Here is a 25888-nt window from a genome sequence, read left to right as displayed (position 1 = left end):
TGTGGAAACAGCCCAGCTTTGGGACCAGGCAGATTTGGGTTTGAATCCCAGCTCTACCATTTAATGGCTGTGGTGACACTGGGTGTGTTCTGTACCCTCAGAGACTTGATTTCCACATCTGTAACTGAGAATTGAAAATTAGAGAACCCACCTCTCCCTCCCACCTATTGTGAGGGTGAAATGAGGTAAGGTGTACAGGTCTCCTGGATCTTAGCAGGTCTTCATGGACTGCTCATTCCCTCCGCTTGCTTTCACACTTCTAAGGAAGCCATGGAGTGGGAGGCTGTGGTTGTGTCAGAGGATTCTGAGGGAGGTTTGGAAAGGATGGAGAGGAGAGGGGGACAGTGAAAGGCATCTCAGACCAGTGGACAGTGTGAATAAGGGGAAAGAAGCTAGAAAAGTGAAGTCATGTTGTGAAGATTCAGTCCATTGCAGCCCACTTGAGAAGGTCTTAAATTCCAGCCTCAGCAGTTTGAACTTTATCCTATAAACCATAGGAGTCGCTGGAAGGTTTGGGGCAAGACTGTCAACCCCATGGTGAGGTGGCTCTCAGCCCAGCCTCTGCTCATCCATAAATCCCAAGATACCTAGGAAAACAATTTTAAAAATAAAATTGTAACAGGAGCTAAGGCCACGCTTTCCACCTCGGGATCTTGTTAAAAGCGGATTCTGACTCACTGGCTCACCGAGGTTCTGCATTTCTAACATGAACCCAGGTGATATGGATGCTGTTTATCCATAAACCTCATTTTGAGTAGCCAGGGCTAACACATTTCAGTTTTCCTGTAACACATGTTGGCTGAGTGCCTGTCATGTGTCAGGCACAGTTCTAGGCCTTGGGGGAAAAGAAAAAATCAGACATGAACTCTCTTTTCTAGAAGCTCACAGTCTAATCAGAGGAGACGAGTAATTCAAGGTAGGAAGTGATAAATGCCATATTTTAGGTTCAGAGAAAGTGCTTTGACAAATCGGCAAAGGGAGAGATTGTTCCCAGTTGAGGGAGAAATTGCCTGGTTCTTAAGGAACTGAATAGAAGCTTCTTTTTTTTATTATTATTAAACAATTTGAGTAAGAACCCAGACTTCAAAGTTGGATTTTAATCCTTACCAGATACATGATTTTGCTAATCTCTTAAACCTCAGTTGCTTCATCTGTAAAATAAATGAGATACGGTAACAGCAGGGCTGCTGGAGGATTGCACCAAGTGTTTGTAAACATAGTACCTACTAACTGGTTCTTAGGTTACTGTAAATGGGGGCTCTGGTGACTATCATTGTTCTCATCATTTGCTTTAAAACTTAACATGTCTAGTGGCCCCGATGATATCATATTTGTTGGACAATTTCATGAACTCATTCCAGGGTTAAGTGTCCAGTGAAAATGGAAAAACCTCAAAGGGAATTTCCACATCCAAGGAAACCTCCTTTATAAAATTGGTGCTGAAAGAATTAGCAACTATTTCAAATGTTTCAAGTTTTTATTGAGCCAAACTGTTTCAGCTGGGCAGACGCAGCTTGGCCATAGGTGTAGCTAAAAGCTCCTAAAAAGAGCCATGTTGAAAAGGAGTTCCACTCTATTTACAAGCTGATCAAAATGGTTTTACCACCCACTGGCTCCCCTGAGGTCATCCGCTTGTCTGATGCTCACTGTGAAATAAGTCAAATCAAACCTCTAATCCTCGAGTCTCAGAATGTCAGTGCCCTGGGGGATGTTACAAGCCACCTGGCCCCTGGTAGACCCGATACATGCTACATTATGTCCCCATGCCCTGGGGCAGTCTCCGAGGCTGCCGGTTGGTCATTCCTCCAACCACTGTTTAATGATGCCTACGGATGTAGGAATACATACAAAATTAAAAGGGCCCCTTTTCTGCTCTGCAGTAAGGGAATAAGGGCAGGGCATCCACAGGTATACCAGGAACTAACAGAGGAGGCTGCTGGGCTCAACAACAAAAGATGTCATTTCATACTTCTTTCTTCCTATTACCTGTGGGGGGGCCTTGGGCAAGTGCCTCCTCCACCTGGACCTCCAGTTCTTCATCTGCAAAGTAGGAATAATCCCACTTTGCTCATAGGCTATTACAGGAATTAAATGAAATAGAGCAAGCAAAGTTGGCTGACACGTAATAAGGACCCAATAAACACAGTGTCTTTTGGTTTACTTCTTATTTTTAAAATAATATTCACTGGCTTTTTCCCAATTACAAAAGTAATTCATGTTTATGGAGCAAATTTTTGGAAAACACCAAAAAACACACAAAGGGAAAATTCACCCGTGAGTCTACCAACAACGGGTAAACGCTGTTGAGGTCTCCTTCCCTGTATAGCCTTCAGTCCTTTATCCACATCCACATGCATCTTTTGTTTCCTCATTTGCTGTACTGGTGGTGACTGACAGCTTCTGTGAGAGGCAGCATGGGTTCAAATTCTAATTCTGTCACCCACTAGCTCTGAGACATCCAGCAGTTTACCTTCCGTTCTCCTGAGCGTAGTAATCACGGCCTCCAGGCGGGGCGCATGCAGGTTGGCCACGGTCACCTGGGAGTGCTGCAGACTAACCTGTGGAATGGCGCCCCCTAGCGCTGCGCCCGGCACAGTCATGCCGAGCTGCCTTCGGAACAGAGCCGGTTGAAGGCAAGGGAAGGTCAAAGCATTTACCCAGTGATTGGCGCAGAGTTAAGAGCTTGTCAAACGGTAGATAACTCTTCTACAAACGCACCCCGTGGTTTTGAAGACTGGAGGTTCCCAGAGGGTTGAGACCTTGTGTTCACTGTTCAGTTTTGTTGAATGGCACTTTAAGGACCACTGGGACCACATCCAGCCAAGAAATGCTTCTCCCTGAGCTGATCCCGCTCAGCCTTAGCTTTTGATCCTTACACTTCACAACCCCTCTACGTGGCCCTTGTAGCGTGGCTGGGCTCACTGCACCGTCTGCTTGCCGCTCTGCCCCTCCCCCTCGGGTTCCAGCTCCTACCCTCCCCACCTGGGTGGAAGCGTTCAGAAGTGTTGTCCCATTGGATCTGCTTAAAAGGCCTCAGTGGGAGGCCACCAAGAGGCTTTAGAGTAGAGCCGCAGGGTTTCCCAGGGCGGCTCTTAGACTGCTGCTCAAATTAACTATGGATTTGAGTTGGTGTGCAAGACAGCTTGGCAGGACAGCTAGAGATGGCCCAGGAAACTCTGAATTACATACTCATTCAGTCCATCATGGAGCAAATTTTAGTTAGCACCTACCATGTGCCCGGCCCTGGGTTCTCCCATGAGAAAGTTGTTCCTTCAATCCTTTAGATTCCTCAAAGGGGAATTCCTCTCAGTTTAGCAAGTAGTTAATACCCCACAACCCCCGCCAATCTCCCTTTTTGAAAAAGAGAGCATGCCTCAGGCCCACCACTGTCTGGAGCGATCCAGAGATACTAATATCATTTTCTTTTCATCTTCTGTTCCCCTATCATGACATTTTCTTTGTAACAGATTTGAAAATAATGATAAAAAGCTTCCTAAGAAAGTTTAAGTTGAGACACCATAAGTGAGTTGATCTAGAGAAAAGCATTAAGCAGCCGGTGGTCCAGGCAATCGAGTAACTGATGCTTGGGAGCCCTAGACTTGGGATGGTGAGCCTTAACCTTTTCATGGCTGCTGACGCCTTCAAGCCCATGATGACAGCTATGGGTCCTCCCCCAGAACAATGTGTACAATTTCCGGATGTTCGAGAACCACGTGGTGCCCACCCTTGGGCCTGCATTGGAAAGAGCAGTAGGGTGGGCGGTCCCACATCAGCACGGTAGATCCTGTCCTCTCCGTCACCCTCCCCATCTTTGCATGCTAGTACTGGCAGTAACCACAGCATCGGCATTGGCAATGGCAGTTGTGTTTGAAGCAGTCGGAACAGCTGTACTTACTGGGTACTCTCAACACGCCAGGCACTTGCCAAGCCTAAGTTCATCTCCTCCGCACAGAAAAGAACTATCACCATCCCCGTTTTCCAGGAAACTGGGCCTCGCCTAGCTCAAGGAGCTCAGCTGGGAAGGCAGAGTCAGCACCTGAACCCAGATCTACCTATGTCTGCACCGGTCCTTAACGCCTGACCTCCACGGCCTCCACAAATGTTTGTTGAATCAAATGAATGACACTTGAGCAGGTCCTGGCAGTCGTTCTGCTCGTCACCAGCTGAGTGACCTTGAACAAGTCACTCACCCTCTCTGAGCCTCCGCGAAGGAAGGTTTCCTGGCCCTGTCAGGCCGTGATCATGATGGTAAGATGCAGGGCAAGGCGCACCACACCATTTCATGAGCAAGAGAAGGGGAGCCAGGCTCGGAGGCACGTCCCACAAGCTGGTGGCCACGTCGTAGAGACTGGCACCACCCTGACCTGAAGCAGAAAGAGCAGGCTTCCAGGAACCCACATCTCCTGTTGATATTCCCTTTCCCTCTCCTCATGGCTTTTTTGGCCCCCAAGGTCTGTTTGGATATCCCGGTCCTGATCCTTTTTTAAGCCAACGAGGCTCAGCGCCTTCCCTATTACAACTTCTTGGCTGTAACAGGGTCCGCCTGGGTAGCAAACAAGACCCCTCAGCCCTGTAGCTTCTGTGCAGCTGGGGGGAGGGGAGGAGGGAGCAGCAGAAATATGCTTGGAATCCGAGAGACCGCTGTCCAGTCTTTGACCCACACTGCCCCTCAGTGGTAAGTCCAGAGAAGAGGGCACATCCCAGCAAGGCTGAGCAGGGCTTCCAACCCCAGCTTCAAGAAGACTCTGAATTTTAAGACTGGAGAGAACCCAAATGAAACCACTCCCCGAAAGGAGGGAAACTGAGGTTCAGAAAAGGAAAGCAGCCTACTCAGAATGAAATATCTAGTTACCAAACACTGGTCCCACACATAGACTTTCTGTAATTAGATTTCCAGTCCAATCAGTGATTGACAGGAATAAGAATTATTTGGTTAATTAGCATTAATGCAAAGTTGACTGGGTGGCAGGTTCCTGGTACCCTGAGTGCTAAAAAGGACTTGACATGTTTTATCTTCTTAGTTCTCAAAATAACCCAGAGGCATGGCACTATTATTAACCCCATTTTACTGATGAGAAAACTGAGGCTTAGGGACAGTGTGAAACTTGCCCAAGGTCGCATGGCTGCTGGGGAGACAGCCTGGATTCTATTCTAAGGAGTCCAATTCTAATAAGGAAAGGGACTCTGTCAGAAGCCACTGAAGGTTTGCTCAGGGTGGGCATGCGATCTACGGTCTTCACGGGGCCAAAATAAAACAGAATGCAAAGGAAACAAGAGGGCAAAGTCATTATTCAGCTTTCAGACAAACAAAGATTAAAACCTGACCAGGGGCGCCTGGGTGGCGCAGTCGGTTAAGCGTCCGACTTCAGCCAGGTCACGATCTCGCGGTCCGGGAGTTCGAGCCCCGCGTCGGGCTCTGGGCTGATGGCTCAGAGCCTGGAGCTTGTTTCCGATTCTGTGTCTCCCTCTCTCTCTGCCCCTCCCCGGTTCATGCTCTGTCTCTCTCTGTCCCAAAAATAAATAAACGTTGAAAAAAAAAAAATTAAAACCTGACCAAACCCAGAGTTGCAGAGATGTAAAGAAACTATCACAATCGTATACAGCCAACAGGAAGGTAAATTGGTACAATTAGTTCAGAAGGCAATCTGGCTAGCTTTCAGCACTTAAATGCGGCACTGAGTCAGTGATTCCTCGTGTAGGAGTTTATCCCACAGAAACACTCAAACATGGAAAAAGCAAAATGCATGAGGCTTTTCATTACTACAGTCTGTAACAGACAAAACTTGGAAATCACTACTTGACTATCATTAGAAAAGAGTTAAGCCTGGAGAAAGTTAAGCTACTATATATCCAGATGGTAGGATATAATGTCCCGACATGGGGAAATGTCTTAAATATTTTCTAAGTGAAGAAAGAAATTGGGGGAAAGATATGTGTATAACTCCCATTTAAAAAAAAAAAAAAACAATTGAAAAGGATAAACATAAAAAATAAAACTGTGAGCTCTGGTCCCCTCTACCTGAATGGAGAAGAATTTTCACTTTATAATATGTAGATTTTTTTTTTTTCCAACGTTTATTTATTTTTGGGACAGAGAGAGACAGAGCATGAACCGGGGAGAGGCAGAGAGAGAGGGAGACACAGAATCGGAAACAGGCTCCAGGCTCTGAGCCATCAGCCCAGAGCCCGACGCGGGGCTCGAACTCACGGACCGCGAGATCGTGACCTGGCTGAAGTCGGATGCTTAACCGACTGCGCCACCCAGGCGCCCCTAGATTTTTTTTTTTTTTTTTGGTAATGTAATTTTTAAAAAATCAGCATGGATCACTTTTTCATTTTACGTAAGTGAGGTTTTTCTAATAGACTATTTTTAGAGCAGTTTTAGGTTCACACCCAAATTGACAACAGGGTATTGAGATTTCCCATACACCTCCTACCCCCCCACATGCACAGGCTCTGCAATTATCAACATCCCCTACCAGAAGGGTACATGCGTTACAATGGATGAGCTTACATTGGCACATTTTCACCGAAAGTCCATAGTTTACATTAGGGTTCACTCTTGGTGTTATACATTCTATGGATTTGGACAAATGTATAATGACATGTACCCACCATCATAATGTCATACAGAATAGTTTCACTGCCTTAAAAAACCTCTGTGCTCCCTCTTTTTTTTTTTCTTTGTAATAAAAATACACAAATCTGGAGAGGAAAAGAAAAGAAATGAAGAGGTGGTTCTTGCCCAGAAGGAATTTTTTTTAAGATTATTTATTTATTTTGAGAGGGCGGGGGAGGGAGGGGCAGAGATAGAAGGAGAGAGAGAATCCAAGCAGGCTTGGTGCTATCAGCCTGGAGCCCAGTGCGGAGCTCGATCTTACAAACCCTGAGATCATGACCTGAGCTGAAATCAAGAGTCAGATGCTTAGCCTATTGAGCAACTCAGGTGCCCCTTGGCAGAAGGAATTTAAAGTCTGGGTGTGGGCGAGGACTCAGTCAGCCCTGGAATGGCTTAACAACATTAACAGGCAAACCATAACAGAATAAGATGTGATTGTATACCTTCTGTGGGGTACAGAATAAAGAAGTCAATCTGAGTTGGGTGAGGTTCATCAGGGAAGAGTTCTTGGAGGAGGCTCATGCCTGTGCCAGGATATAAAGTATTTTTGGAAAATGACCACTATGTATTATTTTCAAGGTGCCAGACCCTATGTCTAGTATTTTACAGGGATATTTTCATGTATTCAGAATATGGAACAGATACTGTCCCCAATTTATGGATGAGAATATTGAGTCTAAGAGGGCCAATTAACTTTTCTAATGTCAAACAGCCAGTACACACAAAAAAAGGGGTTCAAAACCAGGTCTGTGTGATCCCAAGCCCTGTGCTCAAGCCACAGAATCACACTGCCTAAATCAGCAGAAGGGTGATGAAAGGCAGCCAAAGAATGGAAGGCAAAGAATGATCTTCTCAGAGGAACAAGTGGTTCAGGGAGTCCAAACTCACAATGTGGCTGTAAATAAATGCAGTGAAAAAAGTCAGCAGCATCCCCTTACTTTTGGCTGAACACTTCTCAGAGCCATAGTCCTTGAAGGTACTTTGTAAGAAAATAAAGGCAGAGATCCAGCCCATCATTGTCCTTGATACAAGGCTTCCAATACGATGGACGTGAAGAAGCACCAGACAGAAATGCCACTTGGGTGTAGGGGGACAGAGTGACATTTATGCCTCTATCATAATGCCATGTGTGTTGTGTTGCAATGACCTGTTAACACATCTCTCTCCCCACATGCCTGTGGGCTGCCATGGGGCAAAGACCACACCCCAATTCATCTCTGTATCCCCCTCACCTTGGCCTCATGCCAACATCAGCAGGAGCTCAGTATTTGTGGAATGAGTGAATGAACAAACAAATGAACAGGTGTATACACATGTAAATAGCAGGCACTATCATATGTTGATGTCCTGATGTATAAAATAGGACCAACAATAGTACCTTCATCAAGGGATTATTGTGATAATTAAATGGGCTAATGGTATAAAGAGTTTAGCACAAGGCCTATACAGAGCACACGCACAATGCAAACAGTGGGTCTGAGGAATATTAGCCATTAGCCTTACTGTTGTTCCGTGTATCCTTTAAAACAGCCAGTCCCTAAGGATGTGTCCCCATTAAGCCATTTATTGCCTATTTTACTATCATCTTCAATGGGGCTCGCAAGCAAAGCTATGAGTATGTTTTCAGCACTCGTTCTCTCCAGCTCTTCATCCTCCTTACCTTTGCCACGACTGTCTATGCCTCCGCAGCCTCTATCCCAGGCCCTAAGTGTCCTCATTAAGACCGCGTGCCTACATCAAAAGATGCTCAACGTCACTCCTCATCAGGGAAATACAAATCAAAACCACACTCAGATATCACCTCATGCCAGTCAGAGTGGCTAAAATGAACAAATCAGGAGATTATAGATGCTGGCGAGGATGTGGAGAAACAGGAACCCTTTTGCACTGTTGGTGGGAATGCAAACTGCTGCAGCCGCTCTGGAAAACAGTGTGGAGGTTCCTCAAAAGATTAAAAATACATCTACCCTATGACCCAGCAATAGCACTGCTAGGAATTTACCCAAGGGATACAGGAATGCTGATGCATAGGGGCACTTGTACCCCAATGTTTATAGCAACACTTTCAACAATAGCCAAATTATGGAAAGAGCCTAAATGTCCATCAACTGATGAATAGATAAAGAAATCGTGGTTTATATACACAATGGAGTACTACGTGGCAATGAGAAAGAATGAAATATGGCCTTTTGTAGCAACATGGATGGAATTGGAGAGTGTGATGCTAAGTGAAATAAGTCATACAGGGAAAAAACGGATACCATATGTTTTCACTCTTATGTGGATCCTGAGAAACTTAACAGAAGACCATGGCAGGGAGGGGAAGAGAAAAAAAAAGGTCAGAGAGGGAGGGAGCCAAAACATAAGAGACTCTTAAAAACTGAGAACAAACTGAGGGTTGATGGGGGGTGGGAGGGACAGGAGGGTGGGTGATGGGTATTGAGGAGGGTACCTGTTGGGATGAGCACTGGGTGTTGTATGGAAACCAATGTGAGAATAAATTTCATATTAAAAAAAAAAAAAAGACCACATGCCTACACGTACACACGCTCATCAGCATTTATCCTCTAGGGTAACGCGCAAGGCTTCCAAGCTTTTCTAGGTTTCCCTCTCTCCAAAATCTATTCTCCAGTTTCCCACGTTGTCAAGACCAGTGCCTATCCCCTTCAGACTCAGTGACAGAAACAAGGCCTTCCCCGGGGACAGAGACAACTCATTCCATGATGGATACTAGCTGTTCACATGCCATGTATTTGGATTTCAGCTGGGGTCTTCCATACAGTGTCTTAGTCCAAAGGAGTATGTGGGATGGTGGGGTGTAAATCTAATGGTGCTGGCCTTGTCACATATCAGATCACTAGGTGGCGCCCTCTTCTGCCTCATCTGAAGCGAACGCAGAATGTAGCCCACTCCCACATTTCCCCCTGAGTTGGGAAAAGAATCAGTGTAGTGGGGTGCCTGGCTGGCTCAGTCAGTAGAGCACGCGGCTCTTGATCTCAGGGTCATGAGTTTGAGCCCACGTTGGGCATGGAGATTACATCAATAAATAAACTTTTAAAAAAAGAAGAAGAATCAGTGTACCTTGTACATATAATTAGCACTTACATCAAGGACAGCTGGGTAGATTAGTCGGTTGAGCATCCGGACTCTTGATTTCGGGGCTCAGATAACGATTTCATGGATTGAGGGCCAAGTCAGCCTCTGTGCTGACAGTGCAGAGACTGGGATTGCCTCTCCCTCTCTCTCTCCCTCCCCTCCCCCCACTCTCTCTTTGTCTCTCTCTCTCTCTAAAAATAAATAAATAAACTTTTTAGGGGCACCTGGGTAGCTCAGCCAGTTAAGCATCTGACTCTTGATTTCTGCTCAGGTCATAATCTCATGGTTTCGGGAGTTCAAGCCCCGCATCGGGCTCTGCACTGACAGTGGGGAGCCTCCTTGGGATTCTCTCTCCCTCTCTGCCTGTCGTGCTATCTCTGTCTCTCTCAAAATAAACAAATAAACTTTAAAAAATAGAGCACTTACACCCGGATACAGATAACCCTCTTTCTAAATGTAAACCTTTGCCTGGCTTAGCCCTGCACCAGGAGCCCAGCCATCTCCCCACCCTTGCCCACCACCACTACCGTCCTTGGCTTGCTAAGCAGAAAACTAGAAGGCTCCCTATAACAATAGGCAAACCTCAAAGAATCAAAAAGGAGAAGTGCTACAAGGGGGAAGCTCAAGTGTAGCCCAAAATCAAAGGATTTCTATCCTGTGGCTTCTATGCCGCTGCCCCTTGGCACTTTCGGCCACTCTCTGGGACTCCGTGTTTCCATCTGCAAAAGAGGAGCTTGGATTTGTGATTGCTAAGACACCCCCCACCCCCATTCAGATATTCTAGGAGTGTGTGCTCTTCATTCGCCAAATGGAATCAAAGTTGATCCAGAAGACCAGACCCTTGGGAAGCTCACAGTTTAAACAGAGGAGCTAGGACAGGAATATGAAAGTCACTGCACCACCAACTTAGTGGCAGGGTTAGGGAACATAGTTTGAAATAACAAAATGTCCTGTAAAGTATAATTGCATATATCAAAACATTTAAAGATACATATACAACAGAGAAAAAAATCTGAAGGTATGTACACCAAATGTAATTTCTCTGCACTGCAGGGTTATGTGTGCTTTTAAAATATTTTTTCTTTTTTTCTTTTTTCTTTTTGTATTTTCTCATTTTTCCACCAAGGGTATTATTAATCACCTTTAAAAAACATATTTTGTACTCAAACAGACTTAGTTTGAATCCCAACTATACTACAAATATGCTGTGTAACCTGGGGCAAGTCATTTACCCTCTCCAAGTCTTAGCTGCCTTGCATTTAAAATGGAAATTGTTTTTAACTTAATATGCCATAAAATGTTTTTGGACCTCAAATTCGAGCGATGAGTTAATCATGTTTCTCCATCATAGCACCTCATTGTAAGACCTCTCTCTTATTTCGTTGATTTATTTCCTTTTATTCCCATTTCCCTCTGCCTACCCCCTTAGGCAACCATTTTGTGTTTGACATTTTTTGAAAGTGTTTTTGCAAAATGCGTGTGGTGGTTTGGTGTGTTACTTAAATAGTATTATGCTGTAAATCTCAATTCTGTTTCCTACTTTGTTCCTAAAGAGCGATGTTTTTAAGCCTTTGCACATTGCTATATGGACATGCCATTTTTAGGGCCTTATCTACCTGCTGCATAATCTCTGTGCTGGGCTTCTACCCCAGGCTACCTTTCCATAATTCTCAGTGAGGAACACCTATGTTCTCTCCAGCTGTCTATCACCATAAGCAACACTGCTCTCAGCATTCTTATAGGTGTCCCCTTGTGGACCTGTGTGAAAAGTCTTTGAGATCTATACCCTGCAGAAGAACCGCCAGGTTAAGAGGTATGTGTATATACTTGATGAGACCAAGTGGTGCCAGAATCTTCTCCAGTACAGCTTCACAGCCTGTGCTCCCCACCAGCCAGGCAGAAGGCTCCCCATGTCCCCACACCCCAGCACACACTTGGCACTCTCTAGTTCCCTGATTTTTGCCACCCTAACAGATACCTTATATCTCTTTGTGGTTTTCATTACTATTCATCCTACTCCCTAACATTTTGAGTACCCTGGCATACGTTAGCCCTCAGGTTTCCCCGCTTTGTAAATTGCCTGTTCACTTGCTTAGCCCACATTTCTACTGGGAATGCTCTTTTTCCTGTTGGTTTGCAGGAGTTCCTTATATATTCTAAGTACCAAGATGGCTTGACTGTCTTAGACATCATAAATACCTTCTTCCACCCTTGCCTTGCAGTTCATCTTTCTGAAGTGTTAAGTCATTTTCCTTTCAGCCCTAGATCAAAAAGATCGTTCCTTTACTTTGTCTTTTGAAGTTTTACCTTTCACATTTAGGTCTTTAACACCTCTCGTATTTGCCATGGAAATCAATCGGCGTCAGCTTCAATGCCTCTTGTAGGGCAAAACAATATAGTTAAAGCGCCGAGCACAATACCCCAAGAGCTGTGCAGTTGCGTGTGGTGATTATTATCACTGGAATACAAAGTGGTAAGCGCTGCCCTGGGATATCTAGAGAAATGGGAGGTTGGGTGCTGGTCAGCTAAACCAGGAAAGATTTTAGGGAGTTTCGGTGCTGGTTAGCTCAACCAGCCCCCCAAAAAGAATGTGAGATTCGCTCACTTGGAGAAGGGAGAGGCGAGCGCTCCAGGCAGCGAAAGGTGGCCTGGGCAAAGCCCTGGCAGCGGGAACGCTTCCCGGGCGCCGCGTTTAGGCGGAGCCCTCGGAGAGAACCTGACTACTCACAAACTGCTGTCTGTCTTTCTGCCCGTGCCCACCCCACCCCTTCCCCTGCAGGCTCCCTGTTCTCCACCCTGAAGCCCCCCGACGCCGTGTTCAAGGTGGTGTTCTGGCTGGGCTACTTCAACAGCTGCCTCAACCCCATCATCTACCCATGCTCCAGCAAGGAGTTCAAGCGCGCCTTCGTGCGCATCCTCGGGTGCCAGTGCCGCGGCCGCCGCCGCCGCCGCCGCCGCCGTCGCCTGGGCGGCTGCGCCTACACCTACCGGCCGTGGACGCGCGGCGGCTCGCTGGAGCGCTCGCAGTCGCGCAAGGACTCGCTGGACGACAGCGGCAGCTGCCTGAGCGGCAGCCAGCGGACCCTGCCCTCGGCCTCGCCGAGCCCCGGCTACCTGGGCCGCGGCGCGCCGCCGCCCGTCGAGCTGTGCGCCTTTCCCGAGTGGAAGGCGCCTGGCGCGCTCCTGAGCCTGCCGGCGCCCGAGCCCCCAGGCCGCCGCGGCCGCCACGATTCAGGCCCGCTCTTCACCTTCAAGCTCCTGTCGGAGCCCGAGAGCCCCGGGACCGACGGCGGCGCCAGCAACGGCGGCTGCGAGGCGGCGACCGACGTGGCTAACGGGCAGCCGGGCTTCAAAACCAACATGCCCCTGGCGCCCGGGCAGTTCTAGAGCCCCCGGGGGGGTTGGTGGGGAGGAAACCATCGTGGGGGGAGGGCGGGCGGAGGGGGGAGGGGCGTCGGCGCCCGGAGGCGCGGGCCCCGGGGGAACCGGGGGGAGGGGGGCGGGGAGAGGGGCAGCTGCTTTTCTGGCAGGGGCATGGGTGCCAGGTACAGCGCGGAGAGCTGGGCCGAGCATGCTGAGAGCCTGGGGGACCCGACGCCGGCCGGGATTTCCGTCTCTCTCTCTCTGTATATATCCAAACGAGTCCCTCTGTAAATGTATTTAATCGTGGGTACACGTGCGTGTGTCTGTGCGGTGTCCGTGTGGTCTGCATGTGTGCGTGCGTGGGGCCGCCCGTCTGCGGGGGCAGAGCGAGTGTGCGCCCGGGAGGCAGAGGGGGCGTCGTTTATCTCCGTGACTTCGTACCTCTCAAGCCCCTCCTTGTACTTCACAGAATGATGGCACTTGGGCGGGGTTGCAAACAAATCGGACATTAAAGGTCATTTCTCCTGTGCGCCTTTGAGTAGTTTGTGATCCGGGCGGTAGGCAGTATCTGGAGTCTCCTCTTCCTTCCCCTTCAGGTTTGTCCCTGTCAGTCCCACGGGTCCTGTGGACAATAGTTGTTCTGGAGCCCCTCGGCCCCGCTGCGGCCTTTGCCATTACCGCCCTCCAGGGCTAAACAGATCTGACCCTGTGGCTGAAAGTGAGCCAGCGGATTTGTCCCATAAATCCTGCTTGCCTGTTTTTGACCCTTAGCGGTATCTAATCCTCCTGCTGTGGGCAACACTGGGCAAGCTCTAGCCTGGTCCCAGGGACCCCAATCCTAGCCGGGACTCTGTGGCCAGGACTGTTGGTGGGCCTGTCACTTGAGAGGGAATGGGACCCCAGGCAGAGAAAAGGGCTGGTTCCTTTCACCTTCTCCCCACATCCCTCTTAGGCCAAACACTCCATTGTTTACCTGTGTCCATGGAACCGGTAAAGAAACCCAGACTGAAGAATTTTCTGGATAAGATATGGATCTATGTGACCAAGCAACACACATGAGCACAAGAACCCTCATAAGCTCTGCTGTGGAGCCTGCCTGAGAAAGAAGCACTGAGGAAAGTCACACAGAGAGGTGGGAGCCTGGGAGCCGGTAACCTCCGTTCTAGCCATTCTACTGATTTACTGTATGACCTGGACAAAGTCACATTGCCTTTCTGGATCTTGGTTTCCCATCTCTGTAATGATGGGATTGATTTTTAACATCTTTCCTGCCTCTGAAAGCCTCCAGTTTGCTAACAACAACAACAATAAATAAAGGATGGGGAACAAAACAGAGAGCATTTTTCTTCCCTGAAATTCAAAAAAAAAGCATGACAGGAATGCACCTGCCTCAGTCCTTTCTTTTCCCGCTTTGCTTTCTCTATGCTGAACTTCATATTTTTTCAAATGGCAGGAGCCTTCTCCAACAATGTTAGCGCATCAATCATTTCTTCTATAGGCAATTGAAATAGAAAAGGCTTAGTGAAAAAGGAGCAAGCGATAGTTCATGTAACTGAAAAGTGTAGGGGTATCAGGCATGGCTGCATCCAGGAGTTTAAACAAGATTGTCAACTTGTTCACAGGTTCTGATGCTTTTATTTAGCTTTCAACTTTTAGCTCTGCTTATCTCTCCCTGTTTCTGAAAATAGCTTTCTCACACCATTGTTACAACTTAAACCCCCGAAAAAGGAGAAATATCTCCCACTAATTCTGACACGAAAGAAAGAAAGAAAGAAAGAAAGAAAGAGTCCTGAGAGGCTAGGTATTCTGTGTCAGAGACCCCTTTGAGACTCTGTACAGTCTCAAGGAGAAAGCTGTACATTCTCCTTCCATAAAAAAAATTATCTATAAATATAGATATATAATATTTTTACACAGTTTCAAGTGACTCATCCCTGTTTAAGATCCCATGAACCAAGCATGATGCCCTAGATCCACAGGTTATTTGAGCAAAATTGGAGTTTAGAATTCTGTAGGCTAATCCCTCATCTTTACAGATAGGGATACTGAGGTAAATAACTTGACTATGTGACATTAAACTAGGACCAGGACCCCAATCTGCTGCCTCTGTGGCCATACCTTTTATACTCCCTTGTGTTGCCATGTTGGGGTTGAGTACATCCTCTAACAGACACCAGATTTTTTCTTGTCTCAATACCGATAACAGAGTCCTAGAAAAAGAAGAGCCTGGACCCAATTTCCAGGGAAGAAGAAACAGTTTGGAGCAGTCCTCTGAAAACATTTTGTTAGCAGCACAGATCTTCCAAACAGGCTTTACACAGAATCCTGACATAACTGAGGCCCAGAGTGAAGAAGGAAAGGGACAGCAGAACCTCAGCCCCTTGAGTGCCCTCCTCCTGAGCCCCTCCCTCTGGCCTGCACCAAGCACTCCAAGGCTCCACAGAATGAGGCTTGGGAATCACTGGTCTAGTGCAAGCGAGTGGGACTCGAAGTCAGTAGGATCTGGGTTCAGCTCTTGGCTCTGTGTGACCTTGAGCAATTCACCCTGCCTCTTTTGGTCTGTTTTCCCGTCTACCAAATGGCCGTGCTCATCACAGCCTACCAGGAAGCACAAAGGATTCAGTGAGATAACTGTGGGGTAATCCCCAAACTGTGACTCACTGGGCAGGTGCAAGTTATCATTTGGACCACAGATACCTAAAGCCACAAGCACCAAAGGCATTTCCTGAGCTGCTTGGTTCTGATGACCTCACACATCACCAATGTTTGGAGGCCACCCAGGTGACACGGGGACCTTCTTCCAGAAGAAAGGCTGACCAAGCAGTGGCTTACATCCTCATAGGGTGCTGGGCTCAAGATCTGATCCCAGCCAGAGTCTGCTTTATGCTACCTCTTCAGGTCACCTCACTGTGGTCAGGCCCAGAGAAGGTCCGGAGTTGAAGAGCCCTTATGGAAGAAAACAGGTCCTCTTTACTTGGACCTCCCAACTGGCAGCAAAGCAGTCCTGCTTAATCCTCTCCAGCCACCCAAACATTACTAGGTCATTGTCACCACTGAGACACGCACGGGAATGCATCTGCCAACCAAAGTAAAGAGGCAAGTGGCTTGGCAAGATTGGGTAAGAGTTAATCCTCCAGATCTATGTTCAAAGCCCACCTCTGCCATTTAGTAGCTATGTGACCTTGGGCAGCTCACGTCACAGGTGTAAACCTCAGTTTCCTTAACTCTAAAATAAGGATAATAATAGTACTTACCTCAGAGGGACATTAGGCAGATCGAATGAGATCATGAGTATAAATCAACACTATGTCAGTCACTTGGAAACATCCAACGAACTGTAGCTACTCTTAGCAAAGGTATTAACTATTCAATACCTCGATGTATGACATTTAGAAAACCTGAATTCATGAACAAAGAAAACAAATTCAGTGTTATTCATCAGAGTCCAGTGTTTTAGGACTCAGGGTCCACCTTGAAGAAGAAAGACACAAGTTTATAATGGAGCAAAAGAATTTTGTATGCTACAGCAGGAAGAAACATGTTACTCAAAGAGGAGAACAGCCCAAGTTTGAAAGGAAAAATGAAATTCAATAAAAGTTATAGAACATTCCAGGGTGACAGAGCCAGAATGGGTGCACGAGAGAAGGCCGGATGTCTTAGGGATTGTGCATCCTGTGATGGGAGGTGGGGCGGGAACAGTGGGTGGCTGGGGGCACACAGAGCTGTGTTCAAGGCTCAGCTCTACTATCTGAACCAGGTACCTTGGCCTCCCTGAGGCCAACCGTCTTGTGTGTAAATTGAGAATATGGTTAGCACGTACCCCACAAGTTGGGGATAAAACAAAACAAAAGAGCTTGGCTCAGAGTAGGCACTATTTTTAGTGCCTGTGTGTGACCTTATATATCCCCATTCCAGCAGCTTGCCCTTTTCCTGCATCAGCAGCTCCTTTAAGAATCTGATGAAGGAGTGCCTGGGTGGCTCAGTCGGTTAAGCGTTCAACTTTCGGTTTTGGCTCAGGTCATGATCTCACAATTCATGGGTCTGGCCCGCATTGGGCTCTGCAGTGACAGTGCAGAGTCTGCTTGGGATTCTCTCTCTCTCCCTCTCTTTGTCTCTCTCTCTCTCTTTCTCGAAATAAATAAATAAACTTAAAAAAAAAGAATCTGATGAAAACTTGGGGCACCTGGGTGGCTCAGTCAGTTAAGCATCAGGCTCTTGATTTCAGCTCAGGTCATGATCTCACGGTTCATGAGTTCAAACCTCGCGTCGGGCTCTATGCCAACAGTGGGGAGCCTGCTTGGGATTCTCTTGCGTGTGTGCTCTCTCTCTTTCTGCCCTTCCCCTGCTTGCATGCTCCCTCTCTGTTTCTCAAAATAAAAAAGCAAATAAACTTAAAAAAAAAAAAAGAATCTGATGAAAACCAGAGAAGAGTGTACCAGTCCAAGTTTCACCTACCATTCATGCCCCAAATCTCCCAATGGACACATGGAACCCAGATTATAAACTTCTCAACAGATTCAACTTCCCCAATGTACAGAAGTGGTCGAATCCAGAGACGGGTACAGAGATGAATGTCTTCTCTCTCAGGGAGTCAACCCAGATGACAGGTGGGCAGGCCACCCACAAGGCAGTCCCATTTGAGTGTGTAACAGGAGTCAGGGATCCAGCACCTTCCTCACTTGGTGAGACCCTGAGTGTCAGGTTCCACTTTCCATCTGGAGCTTAGCGGTGATGATTAGGTTCTTGGAAGGGGTTTGGATGGCACTTGGGCAAAGCATTGAGCATCACTCCTCCAGATGAAGAACTGACCTTATCCTGGCTGCTGTCAGCCTCTTGGCGACAAGAAATAGAACAGCAACCACTCCTCACCTCAGATTCAGGGTCAATTTCCTCCTGGCCCCGGAAGCAGACATGGCGGCCTCTAGCCACCCTACCTCCTCTCAGCAGGTCCCTTCAGGACCCTCTCCATTCTACCTCACCAGCCCAGGGAGACTTTATTTAGTCTGGCTGAGGGTGCGGGGAGTATATGGAGGGAGGTCTGCATCAATGTGGAAGAACTTGCATCCTTCTGCAGTTTTCCCATCTTCTACCTGGCCCTGCCTTCTGAATATTAAAAGCCAAGAATTTGACACTGTTTTCTTTGGCTTTCTCTAGAAAACCTTCCCCTAGGTGGCAATGGGCGACTTACTCCTAGCTGGCTTGGCTAGAGTCAGAGTCTCAGTTTGCAAGTTAATTTGCTGAAGTATGGGTGTTGGGACGTGAGACAGGGCACAGGGGTGCAACTGCTCCCCTTTTGTCTCCTTTTCCCCCTGCACCTTTACCCATTCTTCCCTCCCCTGAAGCCAGGCTGTCTCTGCCATTCCTCAAGTTGGGGGAGCCCACCTCCCCACTCAGGGCTTCTGCACTTCTGGTCCTCTGCCTAAATTCCCGTCCTCCCTCACCTCCCTCACATCTGTGCTCAAGTGTCACTTCTCATTGGCCATCTGATTTCTCTGACCGTCCTATTAGAAACCGACCTTCCCGCTGCCAATGCCTCCCAGCACACCGTGTAGCCCCTCCCACTGTATTTTTCTCTATAGCACTTGCCACTACTTAGCATGTTATATATTTCATCGGTTTATATGTTTGTTTGTCTCCTCACACACACACACTAGAAATGCATACTCCACGGGGGTGGAGGTTTTTGTCAACTTGTTCACCATTGCAGTCTCAGCCTCTAAAGTGGTGCCTAACACACAGTAGGTACTCAAATATTTTTGAATGAATGAGTATATATATCCCTAGCGTGAGTATGGATGTCTATAATAGGAGTAGAACAGGGAACTAGGGGAGCTCATGGCAGGGACCCCTACCTGATGATGGAGGAAGGGGCACTTCTGATCCCTTCCTGCAGGAAGGTCCCCTGCAGGAAGTGGCAGCTGAAGAGTGTCATGGGCCCCCACCGCCCAACACCCAATGTGCTTCCATTGTTAGTGTTCTCACACACCCCTCAGTGGAGATGAGAACCTGAAGGCCGGGCCCCACGTCCCCACTTCTTTCTAGGCCTCTGTCCTCAGACTGCTGCTCAGGAACACTGAACCAGAGACGAGCTGGCCAAGCCCTGCCAGTCTGTGCCTCCAGCTTTTGTTTCCCCCAATGCACAGTCCTCAGGGACAAGCTGCTTTGGGAGACAACTTTATCAGGACTAGTAAGACAAACAGCTTTGGTTCTTGCTAATGGCCTCATTCAGAGAAGTGGCATCTTTATAAGAGGACTGCTTGGGAGAAGAGGAAAGCACTAAAATCTGGTGACTGTCCTCCCGTGTCATGTCAACCACTACAGTCAGAAGCATATTATGTCTCCATCAAGTGTCACCTGAGCCAGCAACCACGTACGCCTGTCGCCGCCACATGCTTCTGCCTCCTGCGCATTATGCTCTCACTTATTTGTTCTTCCATTTACTCCACAAATGATCATTGAGCACCTACACAAAGAGGAAGAAAACCCAGCTCTGCCCTCATGAAAACTTCAGGCTGGAAGAGGAAACTGGACTCAAAATGATGTATACGTTGCGTAGAAAGAGGTCCCCGTGACACAAGAGTTAAGTGTAAGGACCACAGAGCCAGACAGAACCAGGTGAGGACTTTTATTCCCCCATTTATTAGTTTTGTCTACTTGGGCAAATCACCTACTGTCTCTGAGGGGCAGTTTTCACGATCTGTAAAATCGGAGAATCCTACCTGTCTTCAAGGGGTGTTGTGAAAATCAGTTTCAATAGGCCATGTGGTATGTTTAGTACAGTGCCTGGTAGAGGGTGATTGGTCAATAAATGGCAACTGTGATTACTAATACGCCACTGGGGCCATGGAAATAAAGGGTTCAGGAATTTGAGGGAGAAAGGGTTCACATCCACATGCGCAGAATCAGAAACGCTTCATGGAGGAAGCGGCATCTGAGCTGGGTCTGAAAATGTGGCTAAGTAGAGATGAGCAAGAAGCAGGAGCAGAGGAACCCATCTGCTGTTCTGTGAGGAAGCTGAGGCCACATGTAGATGTTTCTGCCAACTGAGGGCCCAGCCAACAGCCAGCCTCAACCACCAGACTGTAAGTGATTCTTGAGTGAGAGCCACTCGACTGAGCCCCATCAACCCCCAGAATTGTGACAGATAATAATAACCCACTGCTTCTGTTTTCCACCACAAGTTTCTTACACAACAACAGATGACTAGAAAGGAAAGAAGGTCTCAGATTTCCACTTAGGCCATCTGACCCTGGAACCCCTGCTCATAACCATTACCCCTAGCATCTAACCAGTGCCCAAAACATGTTTGTGTTCTCTTGATACAGCTAATGAAATGCTGAGCCAGATTTCAGATCTGGCACCTCCTGATCTTGACTTGCCAAGGAGACAGAGGATGATAGGGAAGACTAGGAAATTAGGTCAGGAAGGGATGTGCTTTGTGGTTTGATTCTTTTTCCCCAGCTTTATTGAGATACAATTAACAAATAAAAATTGTATGTATTTAAGGTGGACAACTTGATGTTTGGATACATGTATGCATTGTGAAATGAGATTACCCCACTCAAGCTAATTAACATACCCATCACCTCATGTAGTTTGCCTTTTATGTAGATGTGTCAAGAACACTTAAGACCTACTCTCAGCAAATTTCAAGTATATGATGCAGTATTAGTAACTATAGTTACCATGCTCTACGTCAGATCTCCAGAACTTACTCATCCTGCATATCTGGAACTTCGTACCCTTTGGCCAACTTCACCCTTTTCCCCCTACCAGCCCCCCCCCCCTCCGCCAGCAACCACCCTTCTACTCTCCATTTTTATGACTCCAACTTTTGAGATTCCACATACAAGTGAGATCATACGGTATTTGTCTTTCTGTGTCTGGCTTATTTCACTTGGCATGATTCCCTCCAGGTTCATCCATATTGTTTCAAATGGCAGGATTTCTCTCTTTTTTAAGGCTAAATAATATTCTTCTTCATACATCTACCTGGTTTTATTTTTTCCCCAACTAAATTAGGGGAGGTAGATATGTGCTCCCCAACCTCAAGGACCTCCAAAATTTATTTACTATTGTATTAGTTTTCTAGGGCTGCCATAACAAAGTACAGAAATTTCTTTCCCATAGTCCCGGAGGTTAGAAATGTAAGATCAAGGTGTCAGCAGGGTTGATTTTCTCTGAGGCCTCTCTCCTTGGCTTGTAGATGGACATCCTCTCCCTGTGTCCTCCCATGGCCCTTCCTCCATGTAGGTCTATGTCCAAATGTCCTCTTCTTATGAGGACACCAGCCATATTGGGTTAGAGCCCACCCTAACAATCTCATTTACATTATTTAACCTCTTTAAAGACCGTATGTCCAAATATAGTCACATTCTGAAGTACTGGAAGTTATGACTTCAACATGAGTTTGAAGTGGGAGGGATACAATTCAGCTCACAACAAGCAACCCAGAACCTTAGGACTAAAGCCGTAATGTTACAAGAACACATCAATGGGGGTGCCTGGGTGGCTCAGTTGGTTGCGTGTCAGACTTCGGCTTGGGTCATGATCTTGCGGTTTGTGAGTTCGAGCCCTGTGTCAGTCAGTGTCTGTGCTAACAGCTCAGAACCTGGAGCCTGCTTTGGATTCTGTGTCCCCCTCTCTCGCTGCCCCTCCCCTGCTCATGCTCTGTCTCTCAATAATAAATAAACATTATAAAAAAAAAAAGAACACATCAATGAAGTGGGCATTATGATTGTCTCATTTTTAGGCTTAGAGAAGTTTAAGTCATCCAAAAGGATGTGGCCCCCAGGAGGCAGAGGCAGGATTTGAATCAAGCAGCCTACTAATCTTACTCTGCGCATGCCCAAACTGCAGAAACCCCCTTTGTATGTGGGAAGAAGTGCTTCTCACCCTTCTGCTTCTCCAAGTTCCTTTCTCTTTCCCCCCAACTCTGCCCTCTCTTTGGTCTGGAGCTTTCAGAAAACAAATCCAGGAAACCTTGCATGCTGTTTCTGCTTCCCCCCACCCCCCCACGCCTCATGTGAGGGAGGGAAGCACAGAACCTGCTGCCTGCTTGAACGTAAGGAGAGGGATGGGTGGGGCAGAGATGTGGATGAACATCACAAATTATCATCCGTCACTCACTACCCAGATGTCCAAGCCATCACCATCCAAAGGGTGAACCCAGCTGCGAAGATGTTCTGCATGTGTATGTGCACACATATGAAGGACCAAGCATGCTGACTCGGCCAGGTGTGCAGGGGTCCGGCCCACACAACTAACCCTGCCCGAGGCCATGGCTCTCCAGCTTCTGCAGAGCAGGGCTTGATAAGGAAGTATCTGCTGCAGCTTTCAGAGTGGAAGCAGCCTCTTTCCTTCCCTCCTCACCTGATCCCAGGATGAGCTCAGCAGATTTCTCAGGAAGGGGCTCCAAAGGCAGAAGCTAGTGGCTCCCCGGACACAACAGAGTCTGCAGGGCTTCCCCCAGAGAGCCCCAGGAGTGGGCCAGCCCCCCGCTGTGACCCCTCCAAGGAAACACCTTGGGAAGGTCTTCCCTCCCCCCCCCAGCACGAACTACCTGCAGGGAGATGCCACGGGGCCCAAATGCCTGCTTTCAGGATCTTCCTCACGCAAGGTTCAAGCTCCAGGTATTCCAGCACGGGTGTGCTGGACCTTCAGCATCATTCCTAAGGTACCCAGGGACAGGTATTTTTCAACACCATTCACCATATACTGCTGAGGGCCTCCTCCAAGCCAGATGTGCTTGAGGTATGGTGAGGAACTAGACGGAACTGCCCAGCCCCTCAGCCTCGGTGATGGGAATGTGGCAGGAGTTGCAGTCAAACCGAATCTGGGATCCATGGTGTGACTGGGCCCACCGCACCGGTGGTGGTCCAGGGGCCCTCCCAAGCGTCTGTTTGCATAACTTGGCATGCACAGAATCAAAGGAGTCTGCAAGAAGGCCAATTATGTAGGTGGGCATTTAGGGGCAGAGGGACAATAATCCCTTTTATTCCAGCATCCCCAGTCTTTACCTTTCTCTCTCTGTTGACCCCCAACCCCCGCCTCCCAGCTACCAGCCTACTTCGTTATTTCCCTTTTGTGCTTACATCCATGTCTCCACTCTGTGCCGCCCCCCCCCCCCCCCCCCCCCCCCCGTTCCCTCTCCCATCCATCGCAAACAGCTTTCATCCCCACCGCTCCCTGGGAACTGTTGGGAACCGTGCTTGTCAAGGTCATGAAGGGCTCCGACGGGCCCTCATCTGCGGGCACCTCTGCAGCATTCGGCACAACAGATCTTACTCCCCTATGTTTTTAAGCACTTCATTCACACAGCCTCCAACCCAGCTGACCACTCCTTCTCAGCAGAGAACCTTCTCATCCCAACCCCTCAGTGCTGAAGCTCCCCACAGCTCAGTCCTTGGATCTTTCTCTTTACTCCCTGGTGACCTCCTCCACTCCTGTGGCATTAAACGCTATCCACATGGTGACCACTCCCAAACTGTGTCACCAGCCCATGCCTTTTCATAGGCCTCTCAAACTTAACAAGTCCCCAGCTGACCTCTTGTTTCTCTCTCTCCCTCAATGGTTTCTCCCCCAATTTCTTTTGGTGAGTGGATGTCACCACCTCAGAGAGGCCTCCCCTGATCACTTGTTCTAAAATAGATTGCTTGGGGCGCCTGGGTGGCTCAGTCGGTTAAGCGTCCGACTTCAGCTCGGGTCACGATCTCGCGGTCCGTGAGTTCGAGCCCCGCGTCGGGCTCTGTGCTGACAGCTCAGGGCATGGAGCCTGCTTCCGATTCTGTGTCTCCCTCTCTCTCTGCCCCTCCCCCGTTCATGCTCTGTCTCTCTCTATCTCAAAAATAAATAAAACCTTAAAAAAAATTTTTTTAAATAAAATAGATTGCCTATCACTGTAGCTCCTTACCTTTTTTTATAGCATTTGTCATGAACTGTTTGTTTGTTTGTTTGTTTGTTTGTTTATTGACTATCTCCTCCATTAGAATGTGAACTCCACCCTGGCAAGAACTCAACCCATTGTATTTACTTCTGGATCCCCAGATCAGACAGTAGCAATTGGCACAAGGTAGGCACTCATTAAAAATTTGTTGAGTGAGGGGTGCCTGGGTGGCTCAGTCAGTTAAGTGCCCCACTTTGACTCATGTCATGATCTCTTGGTTGGTGACTTCGAGCCCCGCATCAGGCAAATGATGTCTTGGCATCTGGTCCCTGGCCAGGCCTCAAGTAGTGGTGTGCTAAAGTTGCCCTTTACCAGCTACAAGGCTGATTACCAGCAAGTCTTTCCAATTTTGCATTCAGTGACATCACACTGGTAGCTTCAAGTCTGCTGCCATGGGAATATTATACAGAAATCGGCAAACACTACCGATCGGGGCTTTGGTTTTCGTTTTTAGAAGGGAGTCTACCGGCACACCACTTTTCATCTCTGAAGAAGCTCTTTCCTCAAAGGACTGTGGGGCACCTGGGAACCCGAACAATGCTGCCCCTGGGCCGTGGCAACAACACCTGAGCCAGAAACAGGGGCATTCTGCTTGGAACAAAGCATGGCTGGGGCACTGTGAGACCCAAAGGGAAGACACTTCCAGCAGGCCCTTGAAGATTTGCAGCTTTGAGAGGGCTGGGACATAGCCCCAAGGGAGAGTGTGAAACACCAGGAAATTGAGCTCCAGTGGTTACACTTGTGGTTCCTCTTTCAGGCAGCTTGCAGGAAGCAGTTAGTTATTAAGGAGGTGGTGGGAGATGAGGAATTCACAAGACCCCAGAAATATTTGAGAAGACATTTTAAGAGGGCCCAAGGTTTGGGGCACCTGGGTGGCTTAGTTGGTTAAGCCTCCGACTTCAACTCAGGTCATGATCTTGCCGTTCATGGACTTGAGCCCCACATTGGTCTCTGTGCTGACAGCTCAGAACCTGGAACCTGCTTCAGATTCTGTGTTTCTCTCTCTCCCTGCCCCTTGCCCACTCATTCTCTCTCTCTCTCTCTCTCTCTCTCTCTCTCTCTCTCTCTCTCAAAAATAAATAAGACATTTTAAAAAATTTTTTTAATTAAAAAATTTTGGGGGCACCTCGGTGGCTCAGTTGGTTGGGCATCTGACTTCGGCTCAGGTCATGATCTTGTGGTCCGGGAGTTCACGCACCGCATCGGACTCTGCTGACAGCTCAGAGCCTGGAGCCTGCTTTGGATTCTATGACTCCCTCTCTCTGCCCCTCCCCTGCTTGTACTCTGTCTCTCTCTCTCTCTCTCTCTCTCTCTCTCTCTCTCAAATAAATAAATGTTAAAAAAATTTTTAATTTTAAAAAGAGGGCCTGAGGTTTGATAGGTGGGGACTAGACAAGAACATTGACTCTTCACACTCATGTGGCCTAATTTGCACCCTCCCAAGGTGGGACTAGAGCTAGTCACTTTGTAAGGGGAAGGGTGCTCAGAGGCTGGCTTTTATAGCTAAACTGCCTGCTTTGGGTATCAAGAGCTGGGGCGTGGTTCTCAAACTCAGAGTAGAAGAACCACTCAGGGGCTTAATGAGAATACAGAAGCACCCCTGGCCTCCTCCCGCTGATTTAGTAGGTGACGGTAAAGCCCAGTAATCTGCATTTTCAGCAAACGTCCTGGGTAGTCATTTTGAGAAGCACTGCATGCACCCCCACGGTAAAAGACTAGCTTTTGCTCCCTCAAGATCCCCTACAGGGTCTCCAGTCTTCTGGGAACCACTTGCTAAACACGGAGTTGAAGGAGCAAATTCCTCTCTCCCCAGGCCCTGATAGGGCAGCTTCCAGTACTGACTTGCCTGCCATCTGCCTTAAACT

At 47.9% G+C, this 25888-nt stretch overlaps 1 protein-coding gene across 1 annotated transcript in view; it reads left to right on the top strand.

The window, feature by feature from the left end:
• The window catches only part of ADRA1B (adrenoceptor alpha 1B), a 51856-nt gene extending 38754 nt beyond the window's left edge, over positions 1-13102 (top strand). Inside the window, exon 2 of the mRNA XM_047866248.1 lies at positions 12495-13102. Within this exon, the coding sequence (XP_047722204.1) occupies positions 12495-13102 (608 nt within the window). The remainder of the gene's footprint in view (positions 1-12494) is intronic.
• The last annotated feature ends 12786 nt before the right edge of the window (positions 13103-25888 follow it).

The sequence above is a fragment of the Prionailurus viverrinus genome, chromosome A1 (genome assembly GCF_022837055.1).
Source record: "Prionailurus viverrinus isolate Anna chromosome A1, UM_Priviv_1.0, whole genome shotgun sequence".
Lineage (NCBI taxonomy): Eukaryota > Metazoa > Chordata > Mammalia > Carnivora > Felidae > Prionailurus > Prionailurus viverrinus.
Note: the sequence above shows the minus strand (reverse complement) of the source record. Positions and strands in the feature narration are given on the sequence as shown.